We start from the raw sequence: 14,795 nt of genomic DNA, 5'->3' as shown, positions 1-14,795 counted from the left end.
TCCAGTACGGCAGACAGACCGTATCCGACGGGCACAAGCATTTCCCGCTCCAGTCGAAGGGCACGCGGACCGAGAGGACTGTCGTCGTGCGGATCTCCCGCGCACCGTTCCCCCTTGCCTCCTCGTATCGGCCTCGGCCTTCTCACGTGCCACCGTGACCCTATCACTCTCTCCCTCTCCCCCTCTCCCTCTCCCCCTCTCCCTCTCCTCGCGCAGACCTCATCATTCGGCAAGACGGCGAGATTGAGCAGCCCGAGGACAAGCTCAACAAGCAAGACGTCATCAACGAGTACGGCCTCCTGGTGCGTCCTCACCTCGTCGCCTCGCTCAACCGCGCAACTGACCCTTCCTCCACCTCGACAGCCTCGCGACCTGCGCTCGCTCGACGCCCACATCCTCGACGTCCGCCCGGCCCTCGTCGTCTGCCAGCGGTCCCTCATCCTGTGCACGCCCGTCGTGCGCGCCATCATCGCGTCCGACAGCGTCGTCCTCATCACGACCGACAAGCACAACCCGATCTGCACCTCGGACCAGAGCGTCGACCTCGCGCGCGCCATGCAGCAGGTCATGCGGTACCTCGAGCTGTCGGGCTCGGCGACCGGCCAGGACAACGTGCCCCCGTTCGAGCTGCGCGCGCTCGAGGCCCTGTTGCTCCTCACGGCGCGCGGCGTGCGCAACGTCGTCACCGAGCTCCAGGAGCGCGTGTACCGTACCATCCCGCAGCTGAGGTTTGGCGTCAGTCCGGCAGAGCTGCGCGACCTCCTCGAGTGCAAGCGCACGGTCGAGGACTGCTTGATGAGCGGGCGCGCAATGCAGAGCGCTCTGTCGACCGTCCTTGGCGAGGGTGCGTCCGCTTCACCCTCTCTCTCTCTCTCTGTGTGCGTCTCGGGCGAGAGAGACGCGGGACGAAGGCCTCGTCCGTCCCTGACTGACTCGCCCTCGTCCGCCCGACTCGCAGACGAGGACCTCGCCAACATGTACCTCACCGACAAGGTCAACGGCGTCAAGCGCTCGATCGACGACCACCAGCAGGCCGAGCTGCTTCTAGAGTACTGTGCGTCGCTCCCCCCGTCCCTTCCTCCCTCCCGACACCCCAGACTGACTCGCCGCTCTCTTCCCACCCAAAGACGAGCGCCGCCTCGACGAAACGAGCGAGTCGTGCGAGCGCCTGTCTACTTTGCTCTCCGAGGTCGACAACAATATCTCCCTGGTGCTCGCAAGCACCCGCGTACGATTACAGAATCTTGAGTTGCAGGTAGGTCGCTTTTCGGGCGTTCTATCCTTCCCTGCCTCTCTCTCGTGCACCCGCGAGCCTCAAAAAGGCGCAAATTCGCTCACTCGGGCCTCATCTCGCGCGCAGACTGCTATCGGGACTTTGGCGCTCGGTGCCGGTGCGACGGTCGCAGGCTTCTTCGGTCCGTCCCTCTCTCCCGCCCTCTCTCTCCCTCTTGTGCCTCGTTCGCCGCCCGGAGCGACCGAGTCGCTCACTGCGCCGCCCCGCTCGTCCCTCGCGCGCACAGGCATGAACCTCTCGAGCGGCCTCGAGGAGCACCCGTCGGCCTTCTACTGGGCCGTCACATCGATGGCGTCTCTCATGATGGGCATCACGGCCATCTGCTGGGTGCGCCTCATCCGCGCGCGCCGGTCGCAGCTCTTCCTGCGCTCGGCGCGCGCGACGAGGGACGACAACCTGACGAGCGCGACGAGGTGGAGGGCGGGGCCGGTTGGGGCGGGGACGGGCGGTAGGGCGGGCCAAAGTGGCGGTGGAGGAGGGGGAGGGGCGGCAAGGAAGAGGGACGTGCGGGACGTGGATGCGCACGAGGCGGTCGAGGAGGTGACGGGTCAGAGCGGCGGCGGCGGCGGCGGCGGGTCGGGGCGGGACGCGCTGCACCGCAAGGACGGCACGACGCTGTAGACTGATGTGAATAGATCCCTTTTATCGCACCGTGCAGGACGGCGAGAGCGCTCGACGCAGTCGGTAGAGGTAGCCGGGTCCGCCGTGCCGCGGGCCGGTCGCTGAGAGGTCGTCTGGTCTCGCTCAGCCAACTGCTGCTCTGCTCCTCCTGCTGCTACCACCATGCTCGCCGCCGACATCGAGCAGCAGGCCAAGCCCCTGAGCGGGCCCTTGCTGCCGCTCCTCCCACCAAAGCCGCTCTCCATCGACCTCGGAGGCAGCACCACAACTCGCCCTCGACCGCCCATCCACCCAGGCTGGGTCTGCGAGACGGTCATCGTCCCCGCTGCGTTCCCGCGCTCGTACGCCCACAGCACCAAGCACCCGCACGAGCTGCGCATCAACCCGGCCGTCGACCCGGCGACCGGCCAGCGCGCCGACCCTGAGCGCGCCCTCGCGACGCTCGTCGCGCCCCAGGTCGAGGCGTTCAAGCAGCCGATCAGCGTCGACGACACGCACGAGCTTGACCAGCAGGAGCAGCTCGTCACGGTCGCGAACCGGTACCGCCCGGCGGCGACGGCGAGGAGGAGCGGCGAGGGCGAGCAACGAGGGCTCACGCTCGTGTTCTCGCACGCCAACGGCTTCTACAGAGGTGCGCACAAGCTCTCTCTGCATAGTGGGAAGCGGCGAGCGCGCGGGAGCTGACCCTGTTCGTCCCGCACGCAGAGGTGTGGGAGCCGCTCCTCGCGACGTTGCTCGAGCGAGCCGAGGTCGGCGGCAAGTCGCTGCCGATCGACGAGGTGTGGGCGCTCGACTGCATCAACCAGGGAGATGCGGGCGTCCTGAACGAGCCGGTGCTGGGCGAGGTCTGTGCGTCGAGCCTGTCTCCCTCCTGCGTCCTCGTCCCGCTGTCGCCGACTGACCCGGCATTCTCCTGGCGCAGTCAACTGGGCCGATCACGGTCGCGACTTGCTCAACTTTATCCTCTCGTACGGCGACTCGCCGTCCTCGTCGACTGGCCTGCTCAGCCCGGCGCCCGACGTCCCCGCCCACCTGCACCTCCTCGACAACCAGCCGTCTCTGCCTCCAGGCCCACCACTCGCCGCCGCTCGCACCTACCGCGGCCGCCTCATCGTCGGCATCGGCCACTCTCTCGGGGGCGGCGCGACCGCCTACGCCGCATCGGCCCTGCCCGCCCTCTTCTCGTCGCTCGTGTTTGTCGACCCGGTCCTGCCCGACCCGAGCAACAGCACGCGCGCCATGACGCGCCTCACGACGGGCGCGCTCATGCGACGCGAGACGTGGAAGACGAGGGCCGAGGCGCGAGACGGGTTCGTCAAGAAGCCGTTCTTCCAGAGTTGGGACCCGCGCGTGCTCGAGGGCTACGTCGAGCATGGACTCGTCGACGTCGCCGACGGCGTCGCGCTCAAGGTGACGGCGAGGAACGAGGCGGTGAGCCCAACGTCTCTCTCTCTCGCTCTCGTCACGCACGAGCCGGCACCTGACGCCGTCGTTCCCTCGCGCGACAGCTCACCTTTATGGACCCGATGGCGGTTGCCGCTCGCCGCGCCGCCACCCGGCTGCAGCTTATCCCGGCGTCGCTGCCGGCGCACTTTATCTGGGCCGACAAGGGTCGGTCCGTCGTCGACGAGGACAACATCGCCTGGGTCCTGCGCGACGCCATTCCGCACGCCTCGTGGTCGAGGGTCGAGGGCGCGGGCCACCTCCTCGTGCACGAGAAGCCGGACGACGCGGCGCAGCACTTGCTACAGTTCCTCGAGAAGACGTACCCGCGGCAGCCGAACAAGGCCAGGCTGTGAGGCCTTTCGTGCTGCAACTCGTTTGTGTTTTTGTGAGACTGCGCCGTCGGGCCGGCCGGGCGAGAGATGAGAGATCTGGCTCGTGGCACTTGCTCCTCTGCCCCTCGCCTCGCACGCTCGATGAGCTTCTCGACGTGGCCTGGGTACCTCGCCGGGCACCGCTGGTCCAGCGAGCCCTTCTCGCCCGCAACCGCCGCCGACCGCCGACCGCCTCCTCCTCCACTCGCGACCGGTGACGACGACGACGACCTCCCGCAAAACCGACGACAGCAGTGGACGCGCGCGCTCGGCATCCTCGAGGCCAAGTTCGACAAGGCGACTCAGCGAGACGGCCAGAGCGACACGTTCGTCCGCCTCGCCCTCACCCTCGACCTCAACCTCGACCCGCCGCACGCCGCCACGACCGCCTTCCTGTCGCGCCTGCTCCTCGCCTGGGCGTCCCTCCGAGCCAAGCACCCGCTCCTCGCCTGCACCGTGCGCGACGCGCCCCAAGGCAAGCACGCGCCGATCCCGCTCGTCGACTCGCGCGAGTTCGTCCTCGTCCCGCCGCTCGACGCCGCCGAGGCCCTGTCGCAAGCCGCGCAGACGCTTCTCGTGCACTCGGTCGAGGACGGCGAGTCGGTGCAGGCGGCGGCAGACGAGGTGCAGGACCGCTACGTCCTGAACGGACCGCGAGCGCTCCTCGCGCAGGACGAGTGCCTCGCGCGCCTCGTCGTCGTGCGCAGCGAGCGCGAGCCGCTCGAGCTCGGCTTCGTCCTCGTCATCTCGCACGTGGTGCGTCGCTTTGCTCCCTCGCTCTATTCCGGGCAGCTCTCGGCCACAGGCGCGCTCACTGCGGACCACCGTCGCCGCAGATCTCGGACGGCCTGTCCGTCTTCAAGCTCGTCAACGAGCTCTTCTCGCTCGCCTCGTCGCCCGAGCTACCTGAGGCGCCCTCGTCGGCGCCGTGTCTCTCCCTGTCGTCCTTCCTCGACGGTACGCGCGAGGTCGAGGCGTGGGACGTCCCGGCCGACGTCGCGACGGCATGGCGCGTCGTCCTCCCCGAGAACGAGCTCGCGTCGCACCTGCCGCTCGCCAACGAGGAGCTGTACCCGTCGATCCCGCTGTCGAGCCCGACGCCGACCGTTCCCGTCCAGCCGACCGAGAACCCGTCGTCCACCACCTCCCTTCCTCCCGCGCCGCCTGTGCCCGCCTCGACGGCCCGGCGACGGTGGCTGTGGGCCATCACGCGCACGCTCATCATGGCGCGCCAACGACGCTTCCCGCGCACCCTGTACTTTCCTCGACTCGAAGCGCCGACGCCGCCGCCGCAGGCGAGGAACCGGTGGCCGCAGCTGCGGTTCGAGCGCGAGACGTCGCAGCGGCTCATCCGCCTCTGCAAGACCGAGGGCATCTCTCCAAGTGCGCACACCTCTCTCCTTTCCTGCCCTCTCGTGCTCGGGCGCGACGAGCTGACATTCTTCGCCCGTTCGCAGGCATGCTCCTCTACTCGCTCATCTCGCTCTCGGTCGCGCGCATCTTTCGCCGAGTACACGCCGACAAGCCGTACCACCCCGTCGTCCTCGGCTTCCCCTTTTCCGCCCGCCCCTTCCTCCAGCGCACGCCGCCTCCCGTCGACGCCGGCGCCGCCGCCGACGACCCTGCGCACGCTCCCCGTGGCAGCAGCGACCCCGCCACCGACTGCGCGATCCGCATCACGTTCGGGTGCATCGCCATGCCGGCCCTCGCGCTCGACGCGCCGACCGACCCGGCACAGCGTGCCCTCGTGGGCGCAACGGTCCTGCGCGGCGCTCGGCTCGCCAAAGCCCAGTTTGCGAGGCTCCTCTCGCAGGAGCACACGAGGCGGACCGTGTTCGTCGCGGGCATGTACACCATGATCCTCGACCGGCTCTTGTGCGTCCCTCTCTCTCTTTCCTTCCCCTCCCTTCCTCCCTTCTGGACCGGCGTGCTGAGAGGACGAGCTCGACGAGGAACAGGAACGGCACGGGCCGCAACCCGATCCCGTACAACGAGCCGCGTACGGCACTCAACGCGAGCAGTGCGTCCCGTCCCCTCTTCTTCCTCCTCGCCGACGCGACGAACCTGACGCTCGACCCTCGCAGTGATCGGCGACGTCGACCGCCTCCTCCCGACCTCGTTCGCCCTCCCCTCCCCCTCCTCCTCATCCTCCTCCTCCTCGACCTCCTCCTCGTCGGGCCCGACGCTCCGCCTGCACGACGTCGCGATCGGCACGCGCCTGCACCGCGGCGAGGGCATGCTGCTCGAGGCGTTCACGTGGGACGGGCAGGTGACGCTCTGCCTCGGCGTCGACGACGGGCTCATGGACCCGCGGCTCGTCGACGAGCTGCTCGAAGGGGTGCGGGAGCTGGGCGAGGCGGTTGCGCACGAGGGAGGGGTGTAGAAGAGCGGCAGGGACTGAGAGCCGGGCGGGCGCGAGTAGACAGAGGGTCCGTGCGGCGTCTTTCCTAGCCTCCCTTCCCTCTCCCTCCCTCGTTTTCTCTCCTTCTTATCGTCGCACACTCGTTCTTCCCTCGCGTCTTAGAAGGAGGCAGAGAAGGCCGCCTCGCTCTAGTGGCCGTCGCTGTGCTCGAGCCTGAGCTCCACGCGGTTTGAGAAGGTCGACCCGCTCGTCGCTGCTCATCCTCTTTCTCTCGCTAACGCAGCTCTAACTCTCGCTCTCCTCGAGAGAAACAGAGACGGACCAAGAGTGTATCGAGTTGCGAGAAGCTCGTTCTACGGCGCGGCGACGACGTACTTGGGCTTGTTGCGCCGACCTGCTCGTGCGCCACCCTCGACAGGCGTCGCACCGCCTGACCGACTCGGCGGGCGCGAGTCGCTGCGCAAGTCGGCGCTCGTTGCTGAACGCGAGAGAGGAGGCGGGCCCGTGGTCTGAGAGCGAGGCGGCATCGACGGGACGGGCGGGATGTTGTCGCCGCCGCCTGCGCCGAACCGGCTCGAGTTGCTGTTGCGCAGGGCCTTGCTCGGCGATGCCGTGGCGGCACGAGGAGGCGGCACGATCGTCGGTGGCGCCTCGACCTTGTCGCCCTTGTTGATCCACCGCTTGGCCTTCTCGTCGTAGTACAGGCTCGTCTTCTCGCCGAGGTTGGCCCGCACTGGGCCCGGGCCGTTGGCCGGACTCGGCTCGCGCTTGAACCACCCGCCGAGCCAGCTCTTGGACGGCTTGATCGCTGTGGCGGGCGACAGAGAGAGTCAGTCGACGGTCGCCGGCGGGCAAAGAGAGGGAGAGGGAGAGAGAGGAGGACGCACAGGGCTTGTCGTCGTTTCCAGGACCAGGCTTCGAGTCGGTGCCCGTCGTCGACGACGAAACAGCAGCGCCGCCCGTCTCGCCCGGGTGCTCGTAGCAGGCGCTCACGCGAGAGGGGCAAAGCAACGAGAGACCGGTTGAGCGAGCCCCGGCGTTTGGCCGCACAGTCTCGAGCAAGGATGACGAAGGCGGTGAGCCTGCAAGCCGTAGCAAAGAGAGCGCTGAAGCGGACAGTCGTGACGACGAGGAGTGAGAGGGAGGAGGAGGGGAGGAGGAGAGCTCTAGAGGTCGGCTCTGCTCTCCGCACCGCTCGCGCGTCCACCTGGCTGGTCGCGCGCACTAGACAGCCTCCATCATCCACCCAGCCGAGCCCGTCTCGCCTTCGTGCGTCCCCTCTTTTTCCCCCCCTCTCGTTGCCGCCCCCTCGACGTGGAGCCCGACTCTGACGGCAACCTCCCCCTCGCCGCAGATGAGCAGACAGGGCCAAGGGTACTCCTACGGCCCTCCGCAGCACGACCAACACCACTACCCGCAGCAGCCGCACGACCCTTACGCCCCCTCGCCTGCAACCTCGTCCTCGGCCCACCACCCTCAGCAGCACCCTCAGCAGCAGCAGCAGCAGTACTACGGCGCGCCGTACCAGGAGCACCACGGCCACTCGCTGAGTACCGTCAGCGAGAAGGACGAGCCCCTGTCGTCGCCCGAGATGAGCCGCAACGACCGCGGCTTCGACGACCCCGGCGCCGACTCGTCGTCGTACGGCCACCTCCACGAGCAGCAGCAGCAGCAGGGCCAATTCGAGGCGCCGTACTACCCCGGCTGGGTCTACAACCCGCACACCAACTCGTACGACCCTGACCCCAACTACAACCCGGACGAGGCCGCGCAGGGCCAGCAGGACGACACCGCCCAGCAGCACGAGTACGGTCACGACCAACACCAGCAGCAGCAGCAGGACCAGTACGAGGACAACGGCTACGGCGCGTTCGCCGACGACGGCTACGGCGCGTACGCCCAGCAAGACTACGGCGACTACAACGCCGGCGGCGGCGGCGGCGAGTACGGCGCGCAGGCGGGCGACCAGGACCAGAACCAGCATCAGCACCAGTCGGCCCCGTCGCAGCAAGACGACGTCGACCCGTACGCCAACGACCCGTACGCCTCGGACCCGTACGCCGACGACGGCTACGGCGCGTTCACCTCGGACGGCTACGCCGCTCCCGAGCCGTCGTCGCAGCCGCAGCAGGAGCCGCAGCAGAACGACTACTCGTCGGGCCACGGCTACTCGGGTGACAGCTACGCGCCCGACGCGTACGGCGGCGAGGGCGCGTACGGCGGCGAGGACGAGTACGGCGCGAGCCAGGAGCCGTTCGGGGCGCCGACGCCGCGCGCCGACGACTCGTACGCGCCGAGCGGGTGGGACCAGCCGCAGCACGACTCGTACGGTCAGCAGCAGCAGCAGCAGCAGGCCTACGACCCGTACGCGCCGCCGCCGCCCGCCTCGTCCGCCCCTGCACCTGCCCCGGCGCCTCGTGCGGCCGCAGCTCCACCTCCTGCCCGTGCCGCGTACTCGCCGCCGCTCGCGCAGCAGCAGTACAGCTCGTTCTCGTCGTTCGGTCAGTCGGCCGACACCGAGCCGCCGCACGACCCGTACGCGCCGACGCGAGGCGCGCCGCAGCAGCAGCGCCGACAGCAGCCGGCGTACGACCCGTACGCGTCGCCGACGCTGCAGAAGGCCGACTCGTTTGACCCGTACTCGTCGACGCGGTCGCCGCCCGTCCAGGCGCAGCAGCTCCCGCAAGCGCACCAGGGCGTCGCGCCTCCCTCGCGCACGACGGCCCTGTCGCCCCCGCCTCGGTCGTCGTCGGCGGCGAGCAACACGTCGTCGAGGCAGCAGCAGCAGCAGCAGCAGCCGGCGCCCGCCGCTGCCCCGCCTCCTCGCGCGACGCCTGCCGCCGCCGCCGCCGCCGCCGCGCCGCCGCCCAGGCGCAACAACGTCCCGCCGCCGCTCCAGGCGACGCCCGCTCGCGCCCAGGTCGAGGCGGCCGCGCCGTCGCCCAAGCAGACGACGCCGTCGCAGATGGCGTCGCCGCGCACCGAGGCGGCCGTCGCGCTCGCTTCGCCACCGCCGCGCTCGAGGCCTCTGCCCGCGTCGGCGCAGAAGCAGGCGCCGCCGCCTCGGCAGCAGCCGTCGGCCGGCGCGGCGTACGACGTCCCGCCGCCGAGGAACGCTCCGCCTCCTCAGCGGGCGCAGCAGCCTCAGCAGGCGCCTCGGCAGGTGCACGACGAGCCTCGTGCAGCTCGCGCGCCCGCCGCCGCCGAGCGGCCTGTCGCGGGCCAGCCGCAGGACTACGAGCCAGAGCAGCGCCGCCAGCCGCCGCAGCGCAAGCCTGCCCCGGCCGTCGAGCCCGCACCCGCGCCCGCACCTGCGCCCGTGCCCTTGCCGACGCCCAAGCGTGCCCCTGCGGCGGCAGCGTCGCCGTACGCCGCCCCGCCGCCGGCGCAGCCGGTCCTCCCACCGTCGCAGCGCAAGGGCGGTCCCGACTCGGCGTCGGTCCTGCGCCCTCCCGTCGCCCGTGCGCCGCACCAGCGCGGCGCGTCGGCGTTCGGGAGCGACTCGCCGTACGGCGCGCTGCCGTCGGGCCCGCCGACGAGCTCGTACGAGCCGCCCAAGACGGTCGAGGACCAGATCAAGGAGGAGGACGAGGAGGACGAGCTGCCGCAGGCCGAGGCCGGTCAGGGCGACGAGGCGCAGGAGCACGTGCCGAGCTGGATGCAGGCGACAACGCCGACGACTGCGAGGCCGCCGTTCTGTGCGTCCATCTCTCTCTCTCTCTCCTGCCGATCGTCGGTCCCGCGCCGTGACTGACATACCTCGCCCACCTGCGTACAGACCCCAAGACCGAGCCCGAGGAGCCCGTCATGCCCAAGCAGGAGGAGCACGACCAGCGTGGCCCGCCGCCGCCGCAGCGCGGCCACCCGTCGGCCCGCACGGCGCCCCCGCCGTCGCGCCGCAGCGAGCCCGACCTCGCCGACGACCTCGCCGCCATGTCGCTCGGCGGTAACCGCGACGCGCGGTCGCAGGGCCCGCCGCCGCAGCGTCAGGGCGCCGGCCCTGCCCCGCAGCGTCCTCAGCAGCAGCAGCAGGGCGGCGCTCCACCGCCTCGCTCGGGCGGCGCCGGGCCACCGCCGCGAGGGCCTGGAGGTGCGCCGCCGCCAGCAAAGGGGCAGGCGCCGCCTGCTCGTGCCGGGCCGCCACCTCGCGGCCAGCCGGGTCAGCCGCCGGCCGCCCAAGCTCGCCCTCCTCTGCAGCAGCAGCCTCCTCGCGCTCAGCAGCCACCGCCACAGCAGCAGCAGCAGCAGCGCGGGCCTGCGCCGCCTCGCAACGGCATCCCTGCCCACATGCAGCCGCCGGCGTCGCCGGACCGAGGCGGCCAGGTCCCGCAGCTCCAGTTCCAGGCGCCGAGCCCCGAGGTGCGGCCCTCGGACCGCCGCCACGACCCGTACGCGTACGCCGGCGGGCGCTCGTCGCCCATGCCGATGGCCGGCATCGAGGAGACGCCCGAGCCGTCCGAGCATGAGGACTCGTACGGCGCCGGGTCGCCCTCGGACGAGCACGCGACGACGGCGACGACCACGACGCAGGCGGGCGACAGCCAGTTCGGCGGCGACGACTCGATCGTGTACCACCCGCACGACGACGACCAGACGGGCCTGACGACGCCGAGCTCGCAGTACGGCGGCGAGTGGCGCGCCGCCGGGTACGACTACATCTCGTCGGGCTACCAGCCTCGGCCGCCTCAGCAGCAGCAGCAGCAGCAGCACGACCCGTACGCGCCGCAGAGCCAGCAGCGCAGCAGCCCGTACGCGCCGCCGCCATCGAACCAGTACCGCCCTCGCGACGTGTCCTCGCGCGAGTCGACGTCCACGCCACCTGCGCCCCAACAGCGCGGTGCGCCCTCGTCGGGCTACGCGCCGTCGCCTCGCAACGCTGCTCCTTCGCAGCCCCCTGCAGCGTCGTCGATGGCTCGAGCCAACTCGTACGACGCGCCGCCGAGCCGGCCCGTCGACTCGTTCTCGCCCTACGCCCAGCCCCCTCCACCTGCTCGCGAGCAGCAGCAGCAGCAGCAGCCGTACAACCCGTACGCGCCGCAGCAAGCCGCTGCGCCCGTCTCGCGCCCCGGATCCACCCCGGCCGCTCCTCCCGTCGACCTCGGCCTCGAGCGCCGGACGGCCCCGATCGCCTCGTTCGGCTTTGGCGGCAAGCTCGTCCTCGTGTTCCCCAACGGCGGCCGGCCATCGTACGGCATGGACAGCTCGAACCCGTACGGCGTCGTCGCGCCGGCCGGATCCTCGTCGTCGTCCTCGTCGTCGTCGCCCACGACCGTCCACATCCGCAAGCTCGCCGACGTCGTGCCGTTGTCGGCCACCGAGGGCGCCTCGTCGACGTTCCCGGGCCCCATCTTTGCCGACGGCGGCAAGGCCAACGCGGGCAAGAAGCGCAAGGAGGCCGTCGCGTGGCTGTCGCAGCGCATCGGCGAGCTCGAGCAGGAGGCGCACTATGCGCGAGGCGCGGCGCCGCTCGGGCACGGCGACGACGACGGCGCGCAGGACGCGCAGCGCAAGGTCGAGACCCGCCTGCTACTCGTCAAGCTCGTGCGCATCATGCTCGAGAACGAGGGCAAGCTCGTTGGCTCGTGCGTCCTCCTCCCTCTCTTCTCCTGTCGCATCTGCCACACGTTCTCTTTACTTACTCTCGCCTCCTTCTACATGCAGGGCAACCGTCGATGACGCCGTCCGGGCCCTGTTCGCTCCGGCCGACGGCGATGAAAGCGGCACGCTGCCGACCGCCGACCAGCTCGCCGCCGCCGCCGCCTCGCGAGGAGGCTCGGCCGGCTCGGACGCGCCGTTCGTCACGTACGGCGTCAGCGCGAGCAACCTCGACGACATGTCCAAGTTCCTCCTGCGCGGCGAGCGGCGCGAGGCGGTCGCGTACGCCCTCGACAACAAGATGTGGGCGCACGCGTTCATCATCGCGAGCTGCGTCGACACCGACTGCTGGAAGGACGTCACGACCGAGTTCCTGCGGTCCGAGTTGTCGCCCGAGGGCGCAGGGCCCGGCGCAGAAGGTCGCGAGGCGCTCCGGGTCGCGTACGGCATGTTTGCCGGCCTCGGGTCCGAGTCGAGTGCGTCCCTCTCTCTCTCTCTCTTTCCTCGGGTTCCTCGCCCGACCCCTCGCACTGACACCGTGCCCTCTCGTGCCGCCGCCGCAGTCCACCAGTTCATCCCGCCTCGAGCGCTCGGGCCGCCGACGCCCGGCCTGCTCCCGGCGGCTCCTGTCGGCAACGGCGCCGCATCAGTGCCGCTCTCGCGCGTCCCGAGCGACGCTGCGGCCAAGTTGCCCGAGCACACGCTCGCCAAGTGGCAGGAGACGGTCGGCATGATTGTCGCCAACCGCACCGCCGGCGACTCGGGCGCGCTCACGTCGCTCGGTGACGCTCTCGCCAGCAACGGGTGGACCGACGCCGCCCACATCTGGTGCGCCCGACCTCTCTCTCACTCTCCCACTCTCTTGCCAGTTGTCGAAGAGGCCCTGACCGTCGCCTTCCTTCCTCCTCCTCCTCGTCCGCAGCTACCTCCTGTCGCCGCAGACGTCCCTGTCGATGGGCTTTGGCCTGCCCGGCTCGCGCATCACCCTCGTCGGCTCGAACTCGTCGACCGTCGGCGGCAGCATCGAGCTCGAGAGCGTCCAGCTCACCGAGCTCGTCGAGTTTGCCCTGTCGCTCGTCCCGGTCGCCAAGGGCCACGAGCCGTTCGCCGGGTTCCCGCACCTGCAGGCCTTCCGCCTGTACCACGCTGCGGCGCTCGCCGACGCCGGTCACGCCTCGCAGGCCCACAAGTGCGTCCTCCCTCCCTTTACGTCGTCCGCCTCGTTGCGAGCGGTTCCCCCCTGACGAGTGCGCCCCTGCCCCGCCAGGTACACCGAGGCCATCGTCAACACGCTCAAGCTCGCGACCAAGCCGTCGCCGTTCTACCACCCACGCCTCGTCGCCCAGATCAAGGCCCTGTCGGAGCGCCTCGGCGCGTCGCACAACGCCAAGGAGGGCGGCTCGTGGATCGCCCGCAAGGTGCCCCGGCCGACCGTCAACTCGCTCTGGTCCACCTTCGAGGGCGGGTTCAACAAGTTTGTCGCCGGCGACGACGAGCCGAGCGCCCAGCAGCTCGCGGCCAAGGCCGAGGTGCAGAAGGCGACGAACGGCCAGGCCGTCGGTGCCTTCTCGCACTTTAGCTCGATCGCGCCAGGGTCCAACTCGGGCACACTGTCGCGCACCCAGTCGTCGACCGACCTCGCCGGTTCCAACTTCCTCCACGCCAACCCGCCGGCGCGTCCTCTCTCGGCGCAGCGTGCGAGCTCGCCTCTCGCGGCGCCGCCGTACCACCAGCCGCCGCCGTCGCAGCACCAGCCGCATCAGCAGCAGCACCACCTGTCGCCGGGCCCGCCGCCCGTCAAGCGCGCGCCATTCAAGACGCACCATGCGCGGTCGTCGTCGCTCGGCGCGTTCGCCGGGTACGACTACAACCCGACCGCGCCGCCGCCGTCCTGGCTTGCGACACCGCCCTCGGCCAAGCGTGGCGGCGGCGGTGGCGGCGACAGCGACGAGCGCTCGTCCGATGTGCCGCGCATCGCCGAGACTTTTACCGACTCGCCGCAGCGGCGAGAGCGCGAGCGCGACCGCGACGGCGCACCGGCGTCGGCTCGTCGGCCGCAGTTTGCCGCCGTCGACGAGCACCTGCACGAGGACGAGTCGGGCTTCATCTCGCCCATGGCGCACCTCACGCCGTCCGTCTCGCCGGCGCCGCACTCGTCGAGCAGCCGCACCCAGCAGCAGCAGCAGCAGCAGACGCACCGCCGCATGACGACCAACGAGGAGCTCGCCGACCTCGGCCTCGGCAACGCCAAGTCGAAGAAGCCCGCGTTCGACCCTCTCGACGAGGAGCTCGAGGCCGAGGAGGGCGGCTCGACGCCGACCAAGGAGCGCCCGGGCGAGTCGGGCGGCGCTGCTGGTTCGTCGTCGACGACGGGCACCGACTCGAAGCCTGGCCCTGGACACGACGACAAGCCCTGTACGCCCTGCTCTCTCTCTCCCTCTCTCTCTGCGTACCGGCGACCGTCGACTGACTCTCTCTGTCGCCCGCCACAGCGATCAAGCCGTCCAAGAGCTGGCTCGGCGGGTGGTTCAAGCGCGAGCCGAGTCCGGCCAACGGCCCGGGCCCAGTGCGGGCCAACCTCGGCGAGAAGACGAGCCTGTACTACGACGAGAAGGCCAAGCGGTGGATCAACAAGGGCGACAAGGTCGAGGCGCCACCGACGATCGTGCCGCCTCCTCGTGCCGCCACGGCATCGCCGAGCAAGGCCCTGCGCAACAGCAACTCGAGCCGGTTCGGCGCAGGCGGCGGCGACAACATCCCGCCCGTCCCGTCGATGCCGCCCCGCTCTCAGACCACGGGCCCGCCTCCTCTCTCGCGTTCAGCAACGAGCGCCGACTTGCGCAGCGACTCGCGCCCGCCGAGTCGGTCAGGCGGTGCGACGCCGGTCGAGGGTGGCGCGCGAGCAGGTCGGCGCAACAAGCCCAAGTACGTCGTCGTCGCGCCGTAGAGAAGCCTTTCGCAACTCGATACACTCTTGGTCCGTCTCTGTTTCTCTCGAGGAGAGGAGAGCGAGAGCGAGAGCCGCGCTAGCGAGAGCAAGAGGATGAGCACCGACGAGCGGGTCGACCTTCTCGAGCGGCGTGGAGCCGAGGCTCGAGCGCAGCGA

General features: G+C 70.5%; 5 protein-coding genes across 5 annotated transcripts; 4 read left to right on the top strand and 1 right to left on the bottom strand.

Annotated features, from left to right (window-relative positions):
- Positions 1 to 218: 218 nt before the first annotated feature.
- Positions 219 to 1,915, top strand: RHOBADRAFT_44337 (uncharacterized protein; the record flags this gene model as incomplete). The annotated part of the gene is made up of 4 exons (XM_018414392.1): positions 219 to 302; positions 364 to 844; positions 959 to 1,054; positions 1,521 to 1,915. Coding segments are annotated over 4 exons (1,056 nt in total), but the record flags the coding sequence as incomplete, so codon positions are not given.
- Positions 1,916 to 2,077: 162 nt separating this feature from the next.
- Positions 2,078 to 3,723, top strand: RHOBADRAFT_53752 (uncharacterized protein; the record flags this gene model as incomplete). The annotated part of the gene is made up of 4 exons (XM_018416993.1): positions 2,078 to 2,546; positions 2,621 to 2,764; positions 2,838 to 3,346; positions 3,424 to 3,723. 4 exons carry the CDS (start codon positions 2,078 to 2,080, stop codon positions 3,712 to 3,714), a joined length of 1,413 nt encoding a protein of 470 aa, XP_018270863.1. The 3' UTR covers positions 3,715 to 3,723.
- Positions 3,724 to 3,834: 111 nt separating this feature from the next.
- RHOBADRAFT_53751 (uncharacterized protein) lies at positions 3,835 to 6,248 on the top strand (the record flags this gene model as incomplete). Its single annotated transcript, XM_018416992.1, has 5 exons — positions 3,835 to 4,488; positions 4,569 to 5,115; positions 5,190 to 5,607; positions 5,691 to 5,752; positions 5,817 to 6,248. The coding sequence occupies 5 exons, from the start codon at positions 3,835 to 3,837 to the stop codon at positions 6,113 to 6,115; spliced, it is 1,980 nt and encodes a 659-aa protein (XP_018270862.1). The 3' UTR covers positions 6,116 to 6,248.
- A 199-nt stretch (positions 6,249 to 6,447) lies between these two features.
- Positions 6,448 to 7,333, bottom strand: RHOBADRAFT_44334 (uncharacterized protein; the record flags this gene model as incomplete). Its single annotated transcript, XM_018414391.1, has 3 exons — positions 6,448 to 6,902; positions 6,982 to 7,082; positions 7,320 to 7,333. 3 exons carry the CDS (start codon positions 7,331 to 7,333, stop codon positions 6,448 to 6,450), a joined length of 570 nt encoding a protein of 189 aa, XP_018270861.1.
- A 98-nt stretch (positions 7,334 to 7,431) lies between these two features.
- Positions 7,432 to 14,673, top strand: RHOBADRAFT_53749 (uncharacterized protein). The gene is made up of 7 exons (XM_018416991.1): positions 7,432 to 9,792; positions 9,873 to 11,676; positions 11,756 to 12,165; positions 12,253 to 12,517; positions 12,612 to 12,878; positions 12,957 to 14,104; positions 14,182 to 14,673. Exons 1-7 carry the CDS (start codon positions 7,449 to 7,451, stop codon positions 14,634 to 14,636), a joined length of 6,693 nt encoding a protein of 2,230 aa, XP_018270860.1. The 5' UTR covers positions 7,432 to 7,448; the 3' UTR covers positions 14,637 to 14,673.
- Positions 14,674 to 14,795: the final 122 nt, after the last annotated feature.

Source organism: Rhodotorula graminis (genome assembly GCF_001329695.1).
Source record: "Rhodotorula graminis WP1 unplaced genomic scaffold RHOBAscaffold_7, whole genome shotgun sequence".
In the NCBI taxonomy this organism is placed as follows: domain Eukaryota; kingdom Fungi; phylum Basidiomycota; class Microbotryomycetes; order Sporidiobolales; family Sporidiobolaceae; genus Rhodotorula; species Rhodotorula graminis.
Note: the sequence above shows the minus strand (reverse complement) of the source record. Positions and strands in the feature narration are given on the sequence as shown.